This window comes from Pelmatolapia mariae, linkage group LG8 (assembly GCF_036321145.2).
Source record: "Pelmatolapia mariae isolate MD_Pm_ZW linkage group LG8, Pm_UMD_F_2, whole genome shotgun sequence".
NCBI lineage: Eukaryota > Metazoa > Chordata > Actinopteri > Cichliformes > Cichlidae > Pelmatolapia > Pelmatolapia mariae.
This window is the reverse complement of record NC_086234.1, coordinates 20783765-20800922: the sequence shown is the minus strand read 5'-3', so window position 1 is coordinate 20800922 and position 17158 is coordinate 20783765. Positions and strand designations below refer to the sequence as shown.

At 40.2% G+C, this 17158-nt stretch overlaps 1 protein-coding gene across 2 annotated transcripts in view; it reads right to left on the bottom strand.

Moving 5' to 3' along the window:
• Positions 1-17158, bottom strand: part of trrap (transformation/transcription domain-associated protein) — an 82518-nt gene that overhangs the window by 46476 nt on the left and 18884 nt on the right. The window contains exons 27-40 of one of the 2 annotated variants that reach the window (XM_063481502.1): positions 16889-17050; positions 16549-16645; positions 16224-16345; positions 14631-14801; positions 14352-14420; positions 13047-13067; positions 12367-12486; positions 11777-11896; positions 11281-11445; positions 10934-11115; positions 10134-10332; positions 5679-5807; positions 4419-4685; positions 2903-3109 (exon numbers count right to left, since the gene is read on the bottom strand). In XM_063481502.1, the coding sequence (XP_063337572.1) occupies positions 2903-3109; positions 4419-4685; positions 5679-5807; positions 10134-10332; positions 10934-11115; positions 11281-11445; positions 11777-11896; positions 12367-12486; positions 13047-13067; positions 14352-14420; positions 14631-14801; positions 16224-16345; positions 16549-16645; positions 16889-17050 (2031 nt within the window). The remainder of the gene's footprint in view (positions 1-2902; positions 3110-4418; positions 4686-5678; positions 5808-10133; positions 10333-10933; positions 11116-11280; positions 11446-11776; positions 11897-12366; positions 12487-13046; positions 13068-14351; positions 14421-14630; positions 14802-16223; positions 16346-16548; positions 16646-16888; positions 17051-17158) is intronic. The other variant, XM_063481503.1, reaches the window with a different exon arrangement.

The window sequence follows — 17158 nt, the reverse complement described above, 5'->3', positions numbered from 1 at the left end:
TAAATCCCTTCAACAGTTTAGAAATTGCAGACAATTTTATAAACAGTCACTCCACACTCCACAGTTTTTAAAGAGCTAAATTTGTGTTACTGTTGAATAACCTATGGACCTAACTGTATGATTAATAGATAGAGTGTCACAAAAGCTTATGTTTAATATTATATACAGAAGCTGTCAGGAGGGACTGGCACATTTTTTTTCACAAAGCACCACAGTCAGATAGCACCAATGGTAGAGTTTAAAAGAGGCACAAAAAGTGACTACAATAGCCCCTAAGGCTAACCAGACAAATTTAAACGTCAGTATAAACTGCACTGTGGCTTGGGGCGTGCGTTTCTTTCATCTGTATATCTCACAACTTGAACCTTTACTCTGTAAAAACCAGATGCAGTCTCCAAGAGTGGAAAACTAGTGTGGATGACAAGATTACGGGTTTTAAAAAAAGACAAGCTTGTTTTGCATGAAGTGGAACCACTTAAACTCTGTGAGACCAAAAAAAAAACCCCATTACTCATACAAAAACAGTTCTCTGTCGTACTTGCAGCCCAAAAATGTGAATTCAAAGACACGTTCCTCAATAAATTCAGAAGATCTTGTCATATTGTGTTATGTTTGATACTTTGCTTAGATTTAATTAAAAAGTTGAGTTAGGTGCCTTTTGTATGCTTGAATATTCATAGGTCAGTGTTAAGAGGCTTTAACTTAAAAAAAAAAAAAAAAAAGACAACAGAAAAAAGGCAGCCAATGTTGAAAGAAAAAACCTTCAGAAAGCCTGGAGAACTACTGCTCAAGCCCACTTAAAAAAGAAAGAGGAAAATCCGGCTCCTTGGAAGCAAAAAAATAGAAGCAACGACGAATGCCTCAAGACTTCTGCACAGTATTGTACGAGGCCTTCTTCCACTGCATTAGCAACAGAAGAAGCAACCAAACAATGGCCTACATATGTCATCTGCTGCAGCATCTTGTTCCTGTGCTTCTACTAGAATCACACAGAACGACTCCCAGGAAGCTTATCCTTGTGCTAGCTCCATCTGCTGCAACACATTTGGTGTAAACCAGGGTGTCAAACTCCTTTTACATGGCGGGTCACATACAGCCCACTTTGATGTTAAAAACGGGCTGTACCAGTGAAGCCCCCTTTTCTATTAGTATAAAGAAGTTACATATTTAACTGTTTTTCTATATGATGAAGAAAACCTGCTGCGACAAAGAAAGAAATCTGTCAGCGCAACTCTTTGAACTTAATTTGTAAGAAATAAAATGACAGAAAAAGTCCTGGTAGCTCATTGCCCAGACTGTACAGATTAGTTTTTTCCCTTTCTTTTTTTTTTTTGTTTTTCCGAATGTGGACAGCGTACGTTTGACACCCCTGGTCTATGCACAATGCACTAATATATGGGAGGCGGACAAAAATAAAGGCAAGTCCACACATGTACAGGAAAAGTTTGTTTTTCTGTACTCCAGACCTACCAGTTTAGATTTTAGGGTGATAACACATGCAAAGTTAAATGGGGTGCTCAATCACTTTGAGACTTTTAGTCAGAATAGGCAAACTCTGACATCAAATTCTTACTTAGTCTCAAGGACATGATGACACACACTTAGCCCCACTCAAGTGTCACGCTCAAGAGTCACTTAGCTTCCGAAAACTGAACTGGGACTCTCAAACACACATGCAGACAAAGGAGCTAGAGATGAGATGTCTATCTGAGGGCTTTTGTCAGTGTCAAAGAATATTAAAGCTTCTCACTTTGAGGGTAATTATAGTCGATAGAGCAGGACTTCACAGCCCCTTAATGACAGAGTGGCTAAGCCCTGTCCATCACGTGTGCACACAGACAAACACGCACACAATCTCTCCATTTCTTTATCAAATGCACACGCACAAAGTCTCTCATCTGTCTGTCATTATCTCCTCCCCAGTGTAATTATGCTGATGTGATTACATTAGATTAGTCATCTGGCCCAGTGAGAGCAGCCTGTCAGTGAGATAGAGAGGGAAGCTGAGGGAAATGTCAGTCTTCTGCTAAAAGACTGTCGCTCTCTGACTGGTGAGGCGGTGAACATCAGCTGAAGAAGCGAGAGGGCACAAGTGTCTTTCAAGTTTATGGAGGAAAGCGAAAAGCAAGCTCAATGATCATTTGCTTTTGTTGATGACGAGTCCACATGAGCTGCTCTTTGACTCTACTGATCACTGCTGTGAAGGGTGTGTTAAACGCTGTATCTGCATTAAGTCAACTGTGGACACCAGGCGGTTGACATAATTAGACACAAGAGTCCAGCTTTCGACTTGATAACAGAGCAAAGTACAAATGATCTGGCTACAACCAATATAAAACTGAAATTAACAAAAAAATCATAAACATTTTTAATTGGTCTGCATAAGATCATCTACATTTTAATGAGTATGCTCCTTTCCCATTAGGACTTATTAAGATGTGTCATGTAATTCAGGGCACTTAGATAATCAGTAAAATTAGCGCCTCAACAGTCTCCCCCCACGTGGTTCCCTGCAGTGAGCATGCTGAGAGGAGACCCGGCAGAGACACTAAATGGATGTCTATGTGTGCACTTGAGTGGCACTTAACCTCTCAGTATGTGTGGTGGCAGCTTACCTCGAAACACGAGAAATTGTAAAACAGAAAACGCTGATATTTTACTGTCATCCTCAGAAGCATATTACTTTTGCTATTATTAAGTGGTCTAACAAATCTGTCATGTGTAATTTAAATGACAGAAGGCAGTGCTCCATCCATCCCAGGAGGATATCATGGGGACTCAATACTTTTGGTAGTGGTGGTCTGACATAAGGAAGTCTGCTGCTGCCTAAGTTGCATTTATGTGTGTGCTTTTTTTTTTTCTTTTCTTTTCATTTTTTTTTTTTTTTTTTAAATCTACTCACCCTGAAGTGTTGCACAATGAGATGAAGTATGTGAACCAGCTGTGGTACAGTATGCCCCTCCTCCACAATGATTTTGCGAGTCCAGTGCGTCAACATCTGGTGGCCGTCCTCCATGCGTGCAGGCACTGCCGGAGTCAGGATGGCCATAGCCTGGCGGACTATGGCCCGGGCCTCCATTGTGTGGGCTTTCAACAGGCTGTGGAAGACCTGTACAGAGCAGAGATCGCATGTCTAATTTAGTAACATACCATATACTTTTAAAATTTTACTGCCCCTTAAAAGTGCTGTTTTCCTGCCTACACGTTTAGAGAAGATAGAAAAAGCACACAAACACCTTTCACACACACACACACATACACAATCCACACGTTTTCATCTTCCTTACAGAGTTGGAAAAGAAATGAAAGAAGCTGATGACAGGCATAAATTCGAATGCTTCATCACTTGAGTTGTTAAGCTGGCTCCACTACTGCTAAATCCATCAACACCAGATACAAAATTTAAAAGTGGAGTAATCTAAGACGTGATTTTTTTTTCTTGCTGCAAAGGCAACTTAAGAGATGTAATTTCGTTCTACCTTTGACTATTTCAAAAACTCAACATAAAACAAGACACACAACTTATGAATAATAATATAGACTTCTAATCAAATAGGGATTTAACCATCATTCACGCTCATCTGTTAGATGCATGAAAGCAGGCAATACATTAAGTAACATAATGCTGGATATCTAACTCGAAAAACAAAAGAAGATCAGGCCATGCAGATGGCACTCACAGCACTCAAGAGTGCCATCTGCATGGCCTGTTCCTGCACTTCTTACTCCCTTGTCTCTTTGCTAACCCAGTCCTTTATATTCCCTCTACTTCTAGACGAAGACAGCCTTTGATTAAAATCTCTGTCCATGTCAGCCACAAGCCTGCACAGGATCTCAGAAGTCTGGCGATGAATGGATTTCTTTCTTAGTTCTTTCTTACATCAGTACATCATAATCTTCTGCAGGCTTGCTCTTTAATGTGACTGCATGCAGTTCAAGCTCCTGCAGCACTGAAAGTGATATGTAAATATTACTAAACCTGACGTAGTAAGACCGTCGTCTGAAACTTTTACAGAAAAAACATCGAGGTGCTCATTCGGCCATGAAGCTGACACATTCAGAGGCCGACAGATTAATGGAAGTGCATGGCTGAAAGGGGCTTTAGTGAACCAGGGGCACCCAAAATAGTTCCTCTGACTTCACAACTACACAACATCTTTTTCTTCATAAGTGTGACTCAGAAAGCAAGTGTACCTTTCTAAGTGTGCACCGTTTTCTACTGTGAATTCATCTGCTGTCTTCCATTTTAAAATCCATCTTTTGTCATTTTTCTGTCGTGTCCCTTTCAGCATCGAAACATTTCCTAATCTAATTAACCATTTACATATTTGCTGTTCAAATTTCCTACATTTAATCTTTGTTTACTGTTTAAATTCCCGCCTCACTGAGTTCCTATTTTCTTTTTTATTAGCTCTCACCTGCAGGACAATCTTTTTGTGAATGGCAAACTTTGCGATGATGTGGGCCAGCAGTAAGTGACCACTGTATTTACAGGCGGGATCAACACAGGCTTTGGGCAGCAGGCACGGCCAGGCAAAAGTCATAAGACGACGCAGCTTGCTGTTGCGTGACTTGTTGTTGTCGTGAATATGGTGGGGAGCGTGCTCCACTAGCAGGGTGGAGAACTGCAGTAGGCAGATTCGCAGAGAGTCCAGCAGGTCAGCCTGCTTCTCTGGGTCCAGAACCTTGGAGAGGGATAGGAAAGAAGTGGCATTAAAAATTGTTGGGCAATACAGAAAAATTATACTGTTTTTGCAATCTATAGCAGAATTGGCACAGAACATTTTCAGGAACTTGACTTGGTGGGATGTTGTATTAACACTACTAAAAACTTATCACAAAAAAATACTTTAGCCCTGTTATGCTAATTCTTCACAACTCCAGTTGGAGATCAATAAGTCTCCTCATATGTACATAAACATAAGCCGAAACTCATTCTATTGAATAATCTGTACTTAAATTTCTAGAGTGTAACACAGTTCATTGATTCTGAATGACACTTTACAACAACACAATCTAATTTTACATATACTGAAAACCTTGCATCACTCAAACCACCCAAATACCAATTCCCCAAAGAGAACGTACAGAAGACAGCACAGTACATAAGGAGACAGGGCGGTGAGGTAGGAAATCAGTTTTATCCAGACTGTAGAGGAGCTATTAGCAGCCATTAGGATTGGTGTTAGTCAGTGATGAGATCTGCCACAGTACAAACAAACATGCCGACCTTTAGCATGGTCACAATGTGACATTTACACCAGAAATTATAGTCTGATGAATCAAACGTGATAACAAAACAGAGAGGAGCTTCTGGGAGGAAGAAAGAAAAATCAAAGACATGTAGGGGAAAAAAGGAAGAAGAAAAAGATGAAATGACAGTAATTAAAGTGTAAGGCCATGAGAGAAGAAGATGACTAAATAGGATGTAGCTGATGATGACTCAGAAAGGAGAGATGTTGGGCTGATAGGGCATTATGAGAGGAAATGCAGCAGGTAATGAAATCAGAAACAGGAACACAAAGAGACACAAAGTCATGGAATAAACAGACAGCAAGGGTTGTCTGCTGACTGTGAGAAGAAAATGGTAAGAATGGTAAGAAGAGGAAAAATATGAATAACAAGAAAATAAATCCATATATTTTATGGATTTAGAAAGATAGAGATAGCATGTGTACCTTGGTGATGAAGACACTGGTAATGCTTTCAGGATTGTCTCCTTCAGGGTTGGGCGGTCCAAGCAGCTGCTCACCTTCTCCTTTCTCAAAGCTATACAGGAAGGCTGGATTCAAGATGTGCTGCAGCACCTATTAAAGAAGAAAAGTGGAGTTTACAGCTTTGACCCTTTCGAGAGAGATTACAATGGATGATTCCACCGATAGCACACTTTCAAGAAAGGAGAAACTAATCAGTGAAATCACCTAGTGTACCCTTTTCAAACCTACATTAAAGAAAACCCTGCACACAATCAGCCCTCAGTGGCAAATAAATAAGTGATGACACGGAAAGGGGTAGGAACAAGAAGAGAATACTTTCCGGACTGATAATAACAGCAAAAAATAAATAAATAAAAACAACTGGATTATAGAGAGAAAAAAGACACATCTGACCACAGCAATGTCAAATGTGGCACCAAATGATTGCAATAAATAATTTAAAGAGCAAAAAGAAAACAATTTCCTCTCTGAGGCAAAACTAAAGAAACAATGTATTTCCTTAATTAATCTACAAGCATTTAAAGCAAAAACAAAAGTCAATAAGATTTAGAGTATCTTAACAGGGAATGTGAATGAGGGCTTGATTAGTTTGTAAAATCCGACTAACCCAACCACTATGCAGCTAACGACTGCATTTATTAAAGAAGCTGCTATCTATTAATGAACACCCCTATTCAATCCATCACTGGGAGGACAGGGCATCGCTCAGTGGAGAATGAGCTGTGGTAGCATATGTTCCATCTCCTCCATTAGCACAATATTCGCTCTCTTTCTCACACGCTGAACACACACTGAGCATTACTCTGTTTTTCAGTGTCATCTGTTCCTATTAATTCTAAGCTTCTCTGATATCAATCATTGTACGATAACAGCATCATTTTGTAATGCCACTGATGATGTGCTCCTGCAGGAGTTCTGGGCGAGTAGCCTAGATCACATTCTGCAGGTGTCTTAATTATCTTAAATTCCATTTTCAATTCACATATAACAAGTGTGTGCGTGTGTGTACGTGTGTGTGTGTGTGTTGCAGTGCCCATAGATTTCCTCTCTGAGCTCAATTAAGGGGAGCTGTGATAACTGGGGTGGTGAGTGGTGGGTGGTTGAAGGGGGGTCTTTTAATGTCTTTATATAAACCAGAAAAAAAATGAATGGCTCGAAGCCACAATGAATATGTAATGACGACAATCACTACTAGATGTAAACAGTACATTCATTTTACACATGACTAGATAAAGAAATGCAGTCTCGCTTTGAGTGCACATAACCAAGGAGAGTAGATGAAGTTAAGAACTCTGCTTCAATAACGTGATTCACTTAAAATAGTTTGATTATTTGTTTGAATAATAATTATGTTAACTAAAAGACAATGTATGTTAGTAATAGAGTTGCTCAAGAACAATATTTTGAATGTGATACATCAAATTAACTTCTAACAATAGTCTTCCTTCATATAATTGATGTAACTGTCTAGAATCCTTAATCTTCCTCATCGCTGTTTAGATTATTGTGCCAGACAGGGTACAGGTATTAAAAACTTGCACACGTGCTTGTTTAATGTCTCTATTCGAGGAGGGGATTGGTCGTACATACTGTAGAAAAATGTTCTGGAAAATCCTACTACACTCTTTCTCATGTTGGAACAAAGAAGCAGCAGAATGCGAAACAGATGCACGGCACATCATAAATTTCATATATTTGTTTGTTTGCTCGTCGACTGGAGATGGATTCCGCAAATAATGAAACGCCTTTGAATAGAAGAGCAGCACAAAAATGGTTTTCTGTAAGAAGTGTTTGGATAAAACAAAAAGAAGGAACACAGCAGCAGTACCAGCAGCTCGGGGTCAGCCTGCACTACCGTAGATGATTCATTGCTGCTGTCCCATTCTGCTGTCTCTCTCCTTCTCTCTCTCTAGACACTCCTCTGTTTGAAATACTCTCCTAGACCTTTCTGATGTTCTATACGAACCTGAATTTCTAACTCCCAGATTTCCTGAGAAACTGCAAGCGCACAGACTCACACACTTTCCTATGATAAATGCTACAGGCAATTATTTAAATGTCAATGGAGGCAACACCCACGCTCATTCTCATGCTCACTACTCGTACACCAATCAACACAAACATATTCGCACAGAAACACATCACGCCTGTCAGTCTGGGTCTCTGCCTCATCTGCACAGCCAGCATCTGCTGCACACCAGCGGAGGACAATTAAGGGGGAAAAACAACAATAGGAGCAAAATTTTTCTGGGGGGGTGGGCTGAGCTTGGTGGGGTGCTGCAGCTCTGCTAGCTAAGAGAGTAAACCTTGCTGAAAATTCTAATGCAGCATTTCCACCCAAAAAGAAAAATACAGAGAAATGAGCTGGCTGAACTCTCTCTCCTCTGCCTTTATTCTGCCTCTCATTTCAGAGCCCGTATGCGGCTCAAGGAATGCAAACTGAATACAAGCAAAAGGGACAGGTGCAGTGAGCAGCACCAGAAACACAACTGTTTGTCCTTGGATTTTAGTGGTGTGTGTGCACATGGCATGGTGTGCCTGTGAGCCTACAGTTGTGTGTGCCACACAGCCATTTGGATATGTGCTATTGTGTGCCAGGACAGGCCTTCCCCACTGACCCGTTTGTACTTAACAGCAGTGCTGTTGCTTCTCTGTGCCAGGTTATGTGCCATTACAGCTGTTCGAAATATGTGTTTGTGGGTGTGTGTTTGTGCCGATGCCTGCATGCGGGAGAGGGAGCTTAATTAAAAAGCAGCCTGAATGACTGTAATGCTTGCAGCAGCAGCAGGTCAGGTAGAGACTACAGAAGCATTCATCTGTGAGCCTCTGAGGTCCTAGAACCAGACAAAATGACCTTCCCCACTCTATCAAAGAACTTCTGGTACAAAACACTAACTATAAAAGTCACACAGATCAGGTCCCTAAATGCTGCATGTCCAACAGTTGAGAAGGAAAGTAATCGAGCCGTGGAGATGGGGAGCTTATGATGAATCTGATATTATTAAATCTATCTTTCTACAATGAAAAAAAGCCCAGAACATAAATCTAGTGTTATTTTCAATGGGTTTTTAAAAATGATCATATTTATCAAATGTGTTTTGTTTTATTTTTAATAAGGCTGCTTTATAGTATTAAAATTGCTGCATCAATGACAACAAAATGTCCTTAGAGTCCCATTTTAAACAGAAACATCTTGTTTTGCAAAATCCAGCTTTTGTGGACATGCAAACCTGAAGAACTCCACTACATAAAACAAAATAAAGTCCATGATTGCTTGTGCAGACACTGCATCATGGAGCAATAAAACCAAAACATGACACATAACATGCTGCAAAATATTTGCATTATGGCTCAATATCGTTCATACGTGCCCACACATAATGAGTGTGTGCTATTCAGCCGTGGTCAGTATGGGCCACAGATGTTAAAGTATCTGACAGGAATGGTATTACATATCTACCATCATAATAATCCCTCCACAGACACCGCCAAAGCACCTTCCATCCATCATTCGAGTGCCTATTCTACACCAGGCCAAAGGGGAGCTGCAGGCTGTTTCACTTCAGCATGGGTGGATATATCTGGATGGGTCAGTCTTTCACAGGATTAACATGATGTTTGGTCAACAAATGTATTTAAAATGTGCAAATAGTATGAGATCTCTGGTCAGAGGTGGAGGGATGACTGTTTTAAATAGTCTTAATTGAATTAAACTACGCCATTCAAACAAATATCTAATGAATTTCAGTTGATTAATCATTTATTGTCTTACCTGTGTGTAAAGATGAATACATAAAATTCCAAAATAAGCTTATATTTAAAAATAACATAGTACCAATTTTAAAATCAGATATGCTGTCTTTGCATGATTTTCAGTTAAATAGAGGAATGGACTACTTGCAAAATATTTCACTTTCTTTTTTTTCTTTTCTTTTCTTTTTTTTAATGGGTTGTAGGCACTTATCCCCATGAGGCACAATATGTTGTAAGGAAGCGTAGGCAGAGGTTGGGATACTGTGCGTCGTGCTGATTATAGAGACAGAACTGCTGACCTGAAAGCATATTTAAGTGCACCATCATCGCTAATGTGAGTTACTACATCTGGCCTTGTGGATGCTGCTCGTGTCATCATAAAAGAGTAGACAACCAGTCAGATACTTTAGCTACAAACCAGTATACCAACAGTATAGTGCTTGTTGTCATGTTATACATTTATTGATCGCGCTATTGGATCAGTTTAGGCTGCACTGCTTTTTCAGCATGTCTTACGCAAAACTGTATTCTACCTCCAGGCATCACTTCAATGTCAATTTCAAAAGAGGGTAAGAAGAAAAGTACAAGTCAAAGGGAATTTCTAAATATCTGCAGCCTGTAGTTATAAACTAACTTTTTTCGTCCGATTGGACGTGTACATACCTTTGCTTTAAGCTCATCGTTGAAGTGGGGATCATTAAACTCAACGAAACGGAAGAACAGGGCACGTTTCTGAGGAATGGAGTAATTCTTGGGAATTTCCTCCTCCATATACTCCTTCAGGAAGGTCATGTTGCACAGGAAGCGACCCGTAAAGGCCCTCAGCAGCTGGAACAGCAGCTCAATCTCAGAGTAGTTACGCCTATTAAGAGAGAGAGTGGATAAGTTCAGTGCACAGACACAAAGAGATGTGGCTAACGTTAACAATGGGGACACTATAAAACACAACTTTCAAATAACCTTAGAAACCAACGCACTGTTAATTAGCCACTTTTATATTTTTTTTTCTAAGCAGAACTTTGTTTGTCAAAGGAAGGTTGACTGAACTCACTACACTAAGCTAAAATTACTGGCTGAAGTGTTTGGGGGTTAATTGCAAGGTCTGAAATAAACATCTGCTAAATGCCTAGTGCACCAAGTGTGCTAGCACTTTCTCAGTGCTCACACAGAAAGGAAAGGGTCAGAAGGTCATTTGTGATTGGAATGTCACTTGAGTAAAGTTAGAAAATGCAGTAACTTTAAAAATGTGCATTATTAACCTGTAGTGCTCACACTACTGAAACTATCAACTAACACTCTAATGGTCACTAAGTCTTCAACAAAGCTCATTAGCACTGCCTGGTTGCTGTTTTTGGGGTTTCACATCAGTCCACTGACAAAATTTCATATCAACAGGCAAATTCAGTGTGCAACATCTATGAAAACTGCAACATTTTCATTACAATTACAGCAAATCTACTTACTTGCAGTAGCTTAGCAAGCAATAGGCCAGCAGCTTTGGCTCCTTCCAGTTAGTGGCTGCCATGTTGTCTTTGCGATGTCTTTCCTGGAAGGCCTCGCTGACCCAGACTCGCCTCAGCTGGCTGACCAGGGAGTGCTGCCCTGCAAGCCAGCCCTCATCATTCTTCACTATGATGCTAATAATCTGAACAGATGTGAAGATGAACGAGGTTAAATTAGTTAAGGATAAATAACAGAAATATGAGTTAAGCTGTATATAGATTTGGATCAAAAACTGCCAAGACATCCCTGAGTATAACAACTGTGTGAATGTGAGTCCACCTTAAAGAACAGACTGAATTCTGCATACCTTAATAGCTTGAAACTGCAGGTCTAGTCTGGCTGTGGCAGTAGAGGGAGATCCAGGTCGAACAGTTGCTGCAGTGCCAGCAGAAACAAGCAGGGGGACGAAGCGGTTGGGATTAGAGGCCAATACGTCTCGTAAAGGCTTGGCATCCTTGTGTTTCAGAAAACTCTGCATGTGAACAAAAACACATACTGTAACTATAACACAAAAGAAAATATATACTATAACAATAGACTACAAGGTCCACCCCATTCAATCACCAACAGTGCATAGCAGATATACAGACATGTGATACTGAACGATGAAGAAAATTAGGAAATTTTACTGGAGCAATCCATCTCAATTCTGTGTTAATAGGACCACTGAGGCTCGAAACACTCAATACATTTCCGAATATAGCCCATTGCAAATGCAACAAAGAAGCAAAATACATTTTTAATGGCAAATGTGTCAATGAAAAGACTGAGGGGACGGCTACTTAGAGCTCCTATTGTCTGACCATGAACATGCGGCTCCACTGGGGATCGTTGAGTGTAGCCTCCATCATGAAAAGCTCCACTGTCTGAGATGGGTGACGCGTCAGGAACTTGATCAAAGGCTCCCTGAACGGGCTGCCAGCCTAGTGCGAGACAAAATAATGAGGAAACTGAAGGAACATAAGCAAAGGAAACAGCCTGAAGAAGAAGGGATGAGAATTACTTCACAGTAAATATGGACTCCATCACTTCCTTGTGAAAATTTTGATTATACATTTAACCCTGCATCCTCTACATCACATATAAAGCATTTATTTCCCTCTTTTATTGTATTTATTAAATAAGACTCACCACTTACTTTCTGGCCCCATTCACCCTCTTACACATAACCGGAATAACCAGAAAAGCATGTCTAATTTCTGACATGTCTAAATCCTTAATGATAGATACTTTGTTAATGGAAGAAACAACTAAAGCCTCCCTCTTTTTGAACTGTTTGGGAGCGATCTACTAGCTAATCATTCAACTGCTTTCACTGCCTGCCCAATGCAGTTTTACACCACTGTTAGACATTCCCTACAACTCCATCTACATAACGCAATTGGTTTCCTACCTCTATGAGCATGGCCCTCTCAGTCTTCATGACCACCTCTAGTAGAGGTTTGACTAGAGTCTGCGGTGCAGCTGGGATCAGGTGGAAAAGGTTAATGATGGCTGAACAGATCTTCATCTCCTACAGGAAGATTCAAAGACATACAACAAAGGGAACAAAGGAGTGGATGAAATTCTTGGACAGATGAGCTGCACACAAACATCATTCCTGACAGACAGTCTTGATCGACAGCCACTGTGGAAAGACGAGGATGAACCTCAGTCAAACAACTGAAAGTGCAATTCGTAATTAATAGGGTGTTAACTTCCCACAGGAAAGGTGCAGAGTACCACACACACCAGCTTTTGGATTAGACTCTGGATTAGACAGAGTAAAAACAAATAAAAGGAGCAACATGGTTATTTTATAAATCCTATGACTTTTGCGCTTCCAAGATGCCAGAAGGGAATAAAAGAGCAGAATTCTACATTTCTAGACACTCAAAATTAGAGTTAGAGTGAAGCTGAGATGATGGTAACAATTCTCGAGATGACAACAGACACATGGACACATAAATACAGGGCAACTCCACCACTACCATGACATTGGCTCAATTCACCAGCACGACACTGGATCAGACCAAATTTCAATCACTGACAAAGAGTTACCAACAGAGGGCGCAACACCGGGTCGCATCTCACCTCAACACCTTCCAACGCAGGCTGTGCCAGAATGGGAGACAATGATCAGAGTCAGCAGAACAGTATGTGTGCTTTTTTTGTGAGGCTATCTGTTGTCTGTCTTTGTTCCATATGGAAGGTGAGCTGATACGATAGGGTGATAATGGAGGGGCAGATTATCGCAACCTTTACAAGTGACCGCAGGAACAACTTTTCTCAGCCTCCGGTGAATAAAAAGGCAAGGGCCACATTGGAAATAGAGGTCAGCTAACATACTGATCGACTGATTTTTTGGCTTATCGACGACATACAGATATTATATATGTTGTCTGATACACATGGACAAGCCCATCATTTTTCAATTCCAAGATAACTTTAATATACTGTGTGTATATATATATTTTTAATTTTAGTTGGGTAACACAGAATCAATGGAATAAATACTTAAGTAACTGAAACAAAGTCTAGAGAGTGAGGGCGAAAAAACAATCACATTTCATGCATGCACTGTGGTTAAGCTGTTTTTTTTGTGTGTTTTTTCTTTTTTCTAAATCTGTCACAAAAACTCTTCCTCGTTACTACACCCCGTCAAAACCCTCTTATGCCCACACATCTTCACACCATCTTCTTCTTCCCTGCTCCATTCCTCCTCCCACACTTTTTTTTTCTCCTTTATCATAATTGACTCCCTGACCCTGGTTCTGCTTTTACTTCCAGGTCTGCTGTCAACGGGCACAAAGACCAAAATTTGGAGGGCATGAAAGACAAAAGGCCAATTTGCATCTAATTAAAACAGAACACTTTCAGATGGGTTAGGATGAAGTCACACAGAGTAGGGAGCAAAGAAAAAAAGGCAGGTGTTTTGCCCAATCTTTCTGTCACCTCTTCTCGCTGCCTTTTACAAGGTTATCTGCGGGGAGATAATGAGGAGACAGAGTACGAGGCCAACCACAGCCTGCCTGGTGCCTAATTAATCATTGATTGTAATATGGACACTCACAACTCATCTGAGAGGAGGCCACACAGAGAAGGGGCACTGCATGTGACTAAGGCTTTCTGAGAACAAGGGGCAATTTCTCATTCCCTTTTGGTAATGGTATTTGCTTTGGACATAACGGATGACCTGAACAAATATGGCGCCAGCAGACGACTGTATCAACATGGTCCTAGTGGCCATGAATGCTTTTGTACTGCACTGAAGCAGGATTTTAAAATAAGACATACAAAAGAAAAGAAGACAAATACATGTCAAGACTGTAGAAAGATTCCCATCTGTGGTATTTTTGCAGTTTTACGCGTGGGCAGATCTCAAATGAGTTTACTTACGCTGCCATCGCTCCGCTGGCCTCCTTTGTGTGTTATTACAACTACCTCCATCCACTTCCGCAGGTGTTGCTGAGAAAGAAAAAGAAATAAGATTGAGCCTTTGTTTAAGTAAGGTTTTGATAGCTGACTAAAACTAAACTAAAAACTAAGTGCCAAAAATTTTTAGTTAACTAAAATAAAATCAAAAACTAGTCTTTGAATAAATAAAAGCTTTTGATTAAAAGAAAGGAAAAAAGAAGAAGAAAGCGACAACAGGCTGAAGAGACTTAAGTTTCTCACCATCATCTGGTCACAGAATTTGTCATTGAAGGAGTTGGGGAAAAGTCGTGTGACAGAGGTCAGGCGGTTCACCACATTGAGAGTCAGGCTGCGGTAATCACCCAGCATCATCAGTAATGGGCGCATGTGAGTGTGGATCTGATCAACCTCAATCGTGGCACCTTCCAAGAACTACAAGAGGAGAATGTACAAAGTAGAAATGTTCAGCAACAAGACAAAGTGACGAGTGGTTTGTTTTTTGTTTTTATTAACAATATAACACGTATACAACACTCAAATATTATTCAGATTTGTTTGGTGATGTTTACTAAAGTTTTGGACACAGTGATTTTAATTTCACCTCTATATTTTTCCCTCTAATCATGAGACTTTTCAGGTTTTCTAGCCCCGTGAACTGGTCACTACCCCTTGTGTCTCCATTAAAGAAATAAGGCCACTCAAATGACAGCATGGTGAGCTGTAAACGAGCACACATGCCAACCAAACACTGATGACGCACACCCACACACACACGGGAAGGAATGATGCATGGCAGCCACATTCATTTTCCTCTCAGCGCTGAGAACAAACACTCCATCCTGTATCGATCTGGCCATGGCAACGCTCATTAGTGCTAGCAGGGCAGAGATGAAAGAAGGGAGGGAACAGAAAATGGCAAGGAAAAAAAAGTATCACAGGATAGTGAAAAGGAGTGATGGTGGCAGAAAAAATAAATAAATAAAATAATAAGGACACATAAATTGATAGGAGAGGGGACAAAGATCTTGGTGTAAATAGATAGAGACTAAGATGGTATGGATACTTTAATGAAGTATCCAGAGCTGGTTCAGGGACAGTGTGATAAAGCTGAGGGAGGTCCACATAAAGATGGAAGTGGGTGCGGAAATGATATGAGGAGAGAATTAACAAAGACCTTACAAATAAAAAACTATGTATAAAGCAAGAAATGGGAAGAATGGAAAACAAAATAATATAGAAACAGAAAAATAAAGAGGTGAAAGAGAAAAAAGTGACACGGTAGAAGCCATTTCAAATGTGCAGAAAACCTGATTCTGAAATCAAATAAACGATTGTGACTATATTTAATTATCGGTTCGTGGGTAGATCACCTCATAGCTTAACCAAACAGATTAATGCATATTTTAAAAGGTTACGGCGTCAAGTCTGAGCTCTGTTGTGGCTCCAAGGGAACTGCAGTTAAATTAGGTGCTGTAACACAGATACAAGCTTTCTAAGTAATCGATAAAGTCTTGAAATTAATTCCAAACAATTCAAAAACAAAGCAGTCGCCAGGATAAAGAGGTTTAAATAGAAGAAGTTAAATAAAGACGGTCTCACAAGCAGAAAAACACAACTAAAAGTAGGAGACATTTAGCCTCGCTGAAAATTTGCACCACATTGTGATACTGTAAGTTAACAACAACAACATGAACCTGTATATTTATCTTTGAGGCATCATGATTTCTAACAGCAATATTGAGAATATTAGAAGTTATTCATCTCTTAGAAAAGCATTTTTTATAACTAAAACTACTACAAAAAAGGAAATTTAATTGAGGTGAAAAAATTAACATGAAACGAGGTAACACTGACCTTCCTCATGCATCCCTCACCCGCCTCCTGTAGCTCATTGTTGGTGGAGTTGAGGGCTTTGAACAAGGCAGCAATGATCTTCTCTCTGGACTGTGGCAAGTAGTTACAGGCTGCCAGGGCATCTAATGAGGATAAAGAATATTAATGACACTCTACACTTGCATGAATAGACTATAATAATAGTCTTAAGATGTGGTCTACAGTACTGATTTAGACAGGGATTTTAAGAAGGTTTAAATCTGACACTCACACATGCACACAAACTCAAAAGAAGAGTAATCATCTCTGGTACACTAACAAACAATGCAGAATGGGGCCTACTTACTGAGGGCTGCTATACGGAGGGGAACCAAAGAGGGAAGGCTCTTGTAACAGGGCAGCTTCATCAAAGCAGCATCCTCCGCCTCACATAGGTTCAACAGCTGGATAGTGTAAAAAGCATAAATATGACATAAAGAGCAGAGGTGAACAGGTCAGTGATCCATTAAATTAGATCAAGCTTATATGCACCGTGTAACAGAATAAATACTTAAAACAGATGAGCCAAAGCCAAGCAGCAAGTTTGAACCCACAATATTGTTTCTTTCAAGGTTAAAGTCCTAACAGTTGTATTACTGTGCAGTTCACAATTAAGAAAGTCAAAATGCTCTATGCTAATGACTCACCTCTGTGTAGAAGACCTTGTGTTCCATGACATTAAGGTCCATTGTAAAGAGGCGGGGCTGCAGAGTAGTGCAGAAAGTGTTACCCTCCATCAGGCCGATTTGGGCATTGGCAGGCTGGTGACGCAGCAGGTGTTTCTTGGGAGGAACCATATCTTGCAAAACCTAAAGAAAAGACAAACCCATGAAAAAGGCCCTTGTGTTGTCATTACATTTATATTTCAACACTCATCTTTAGATAGAGATAAAAAAAAATTGGCAATGTGTACACCT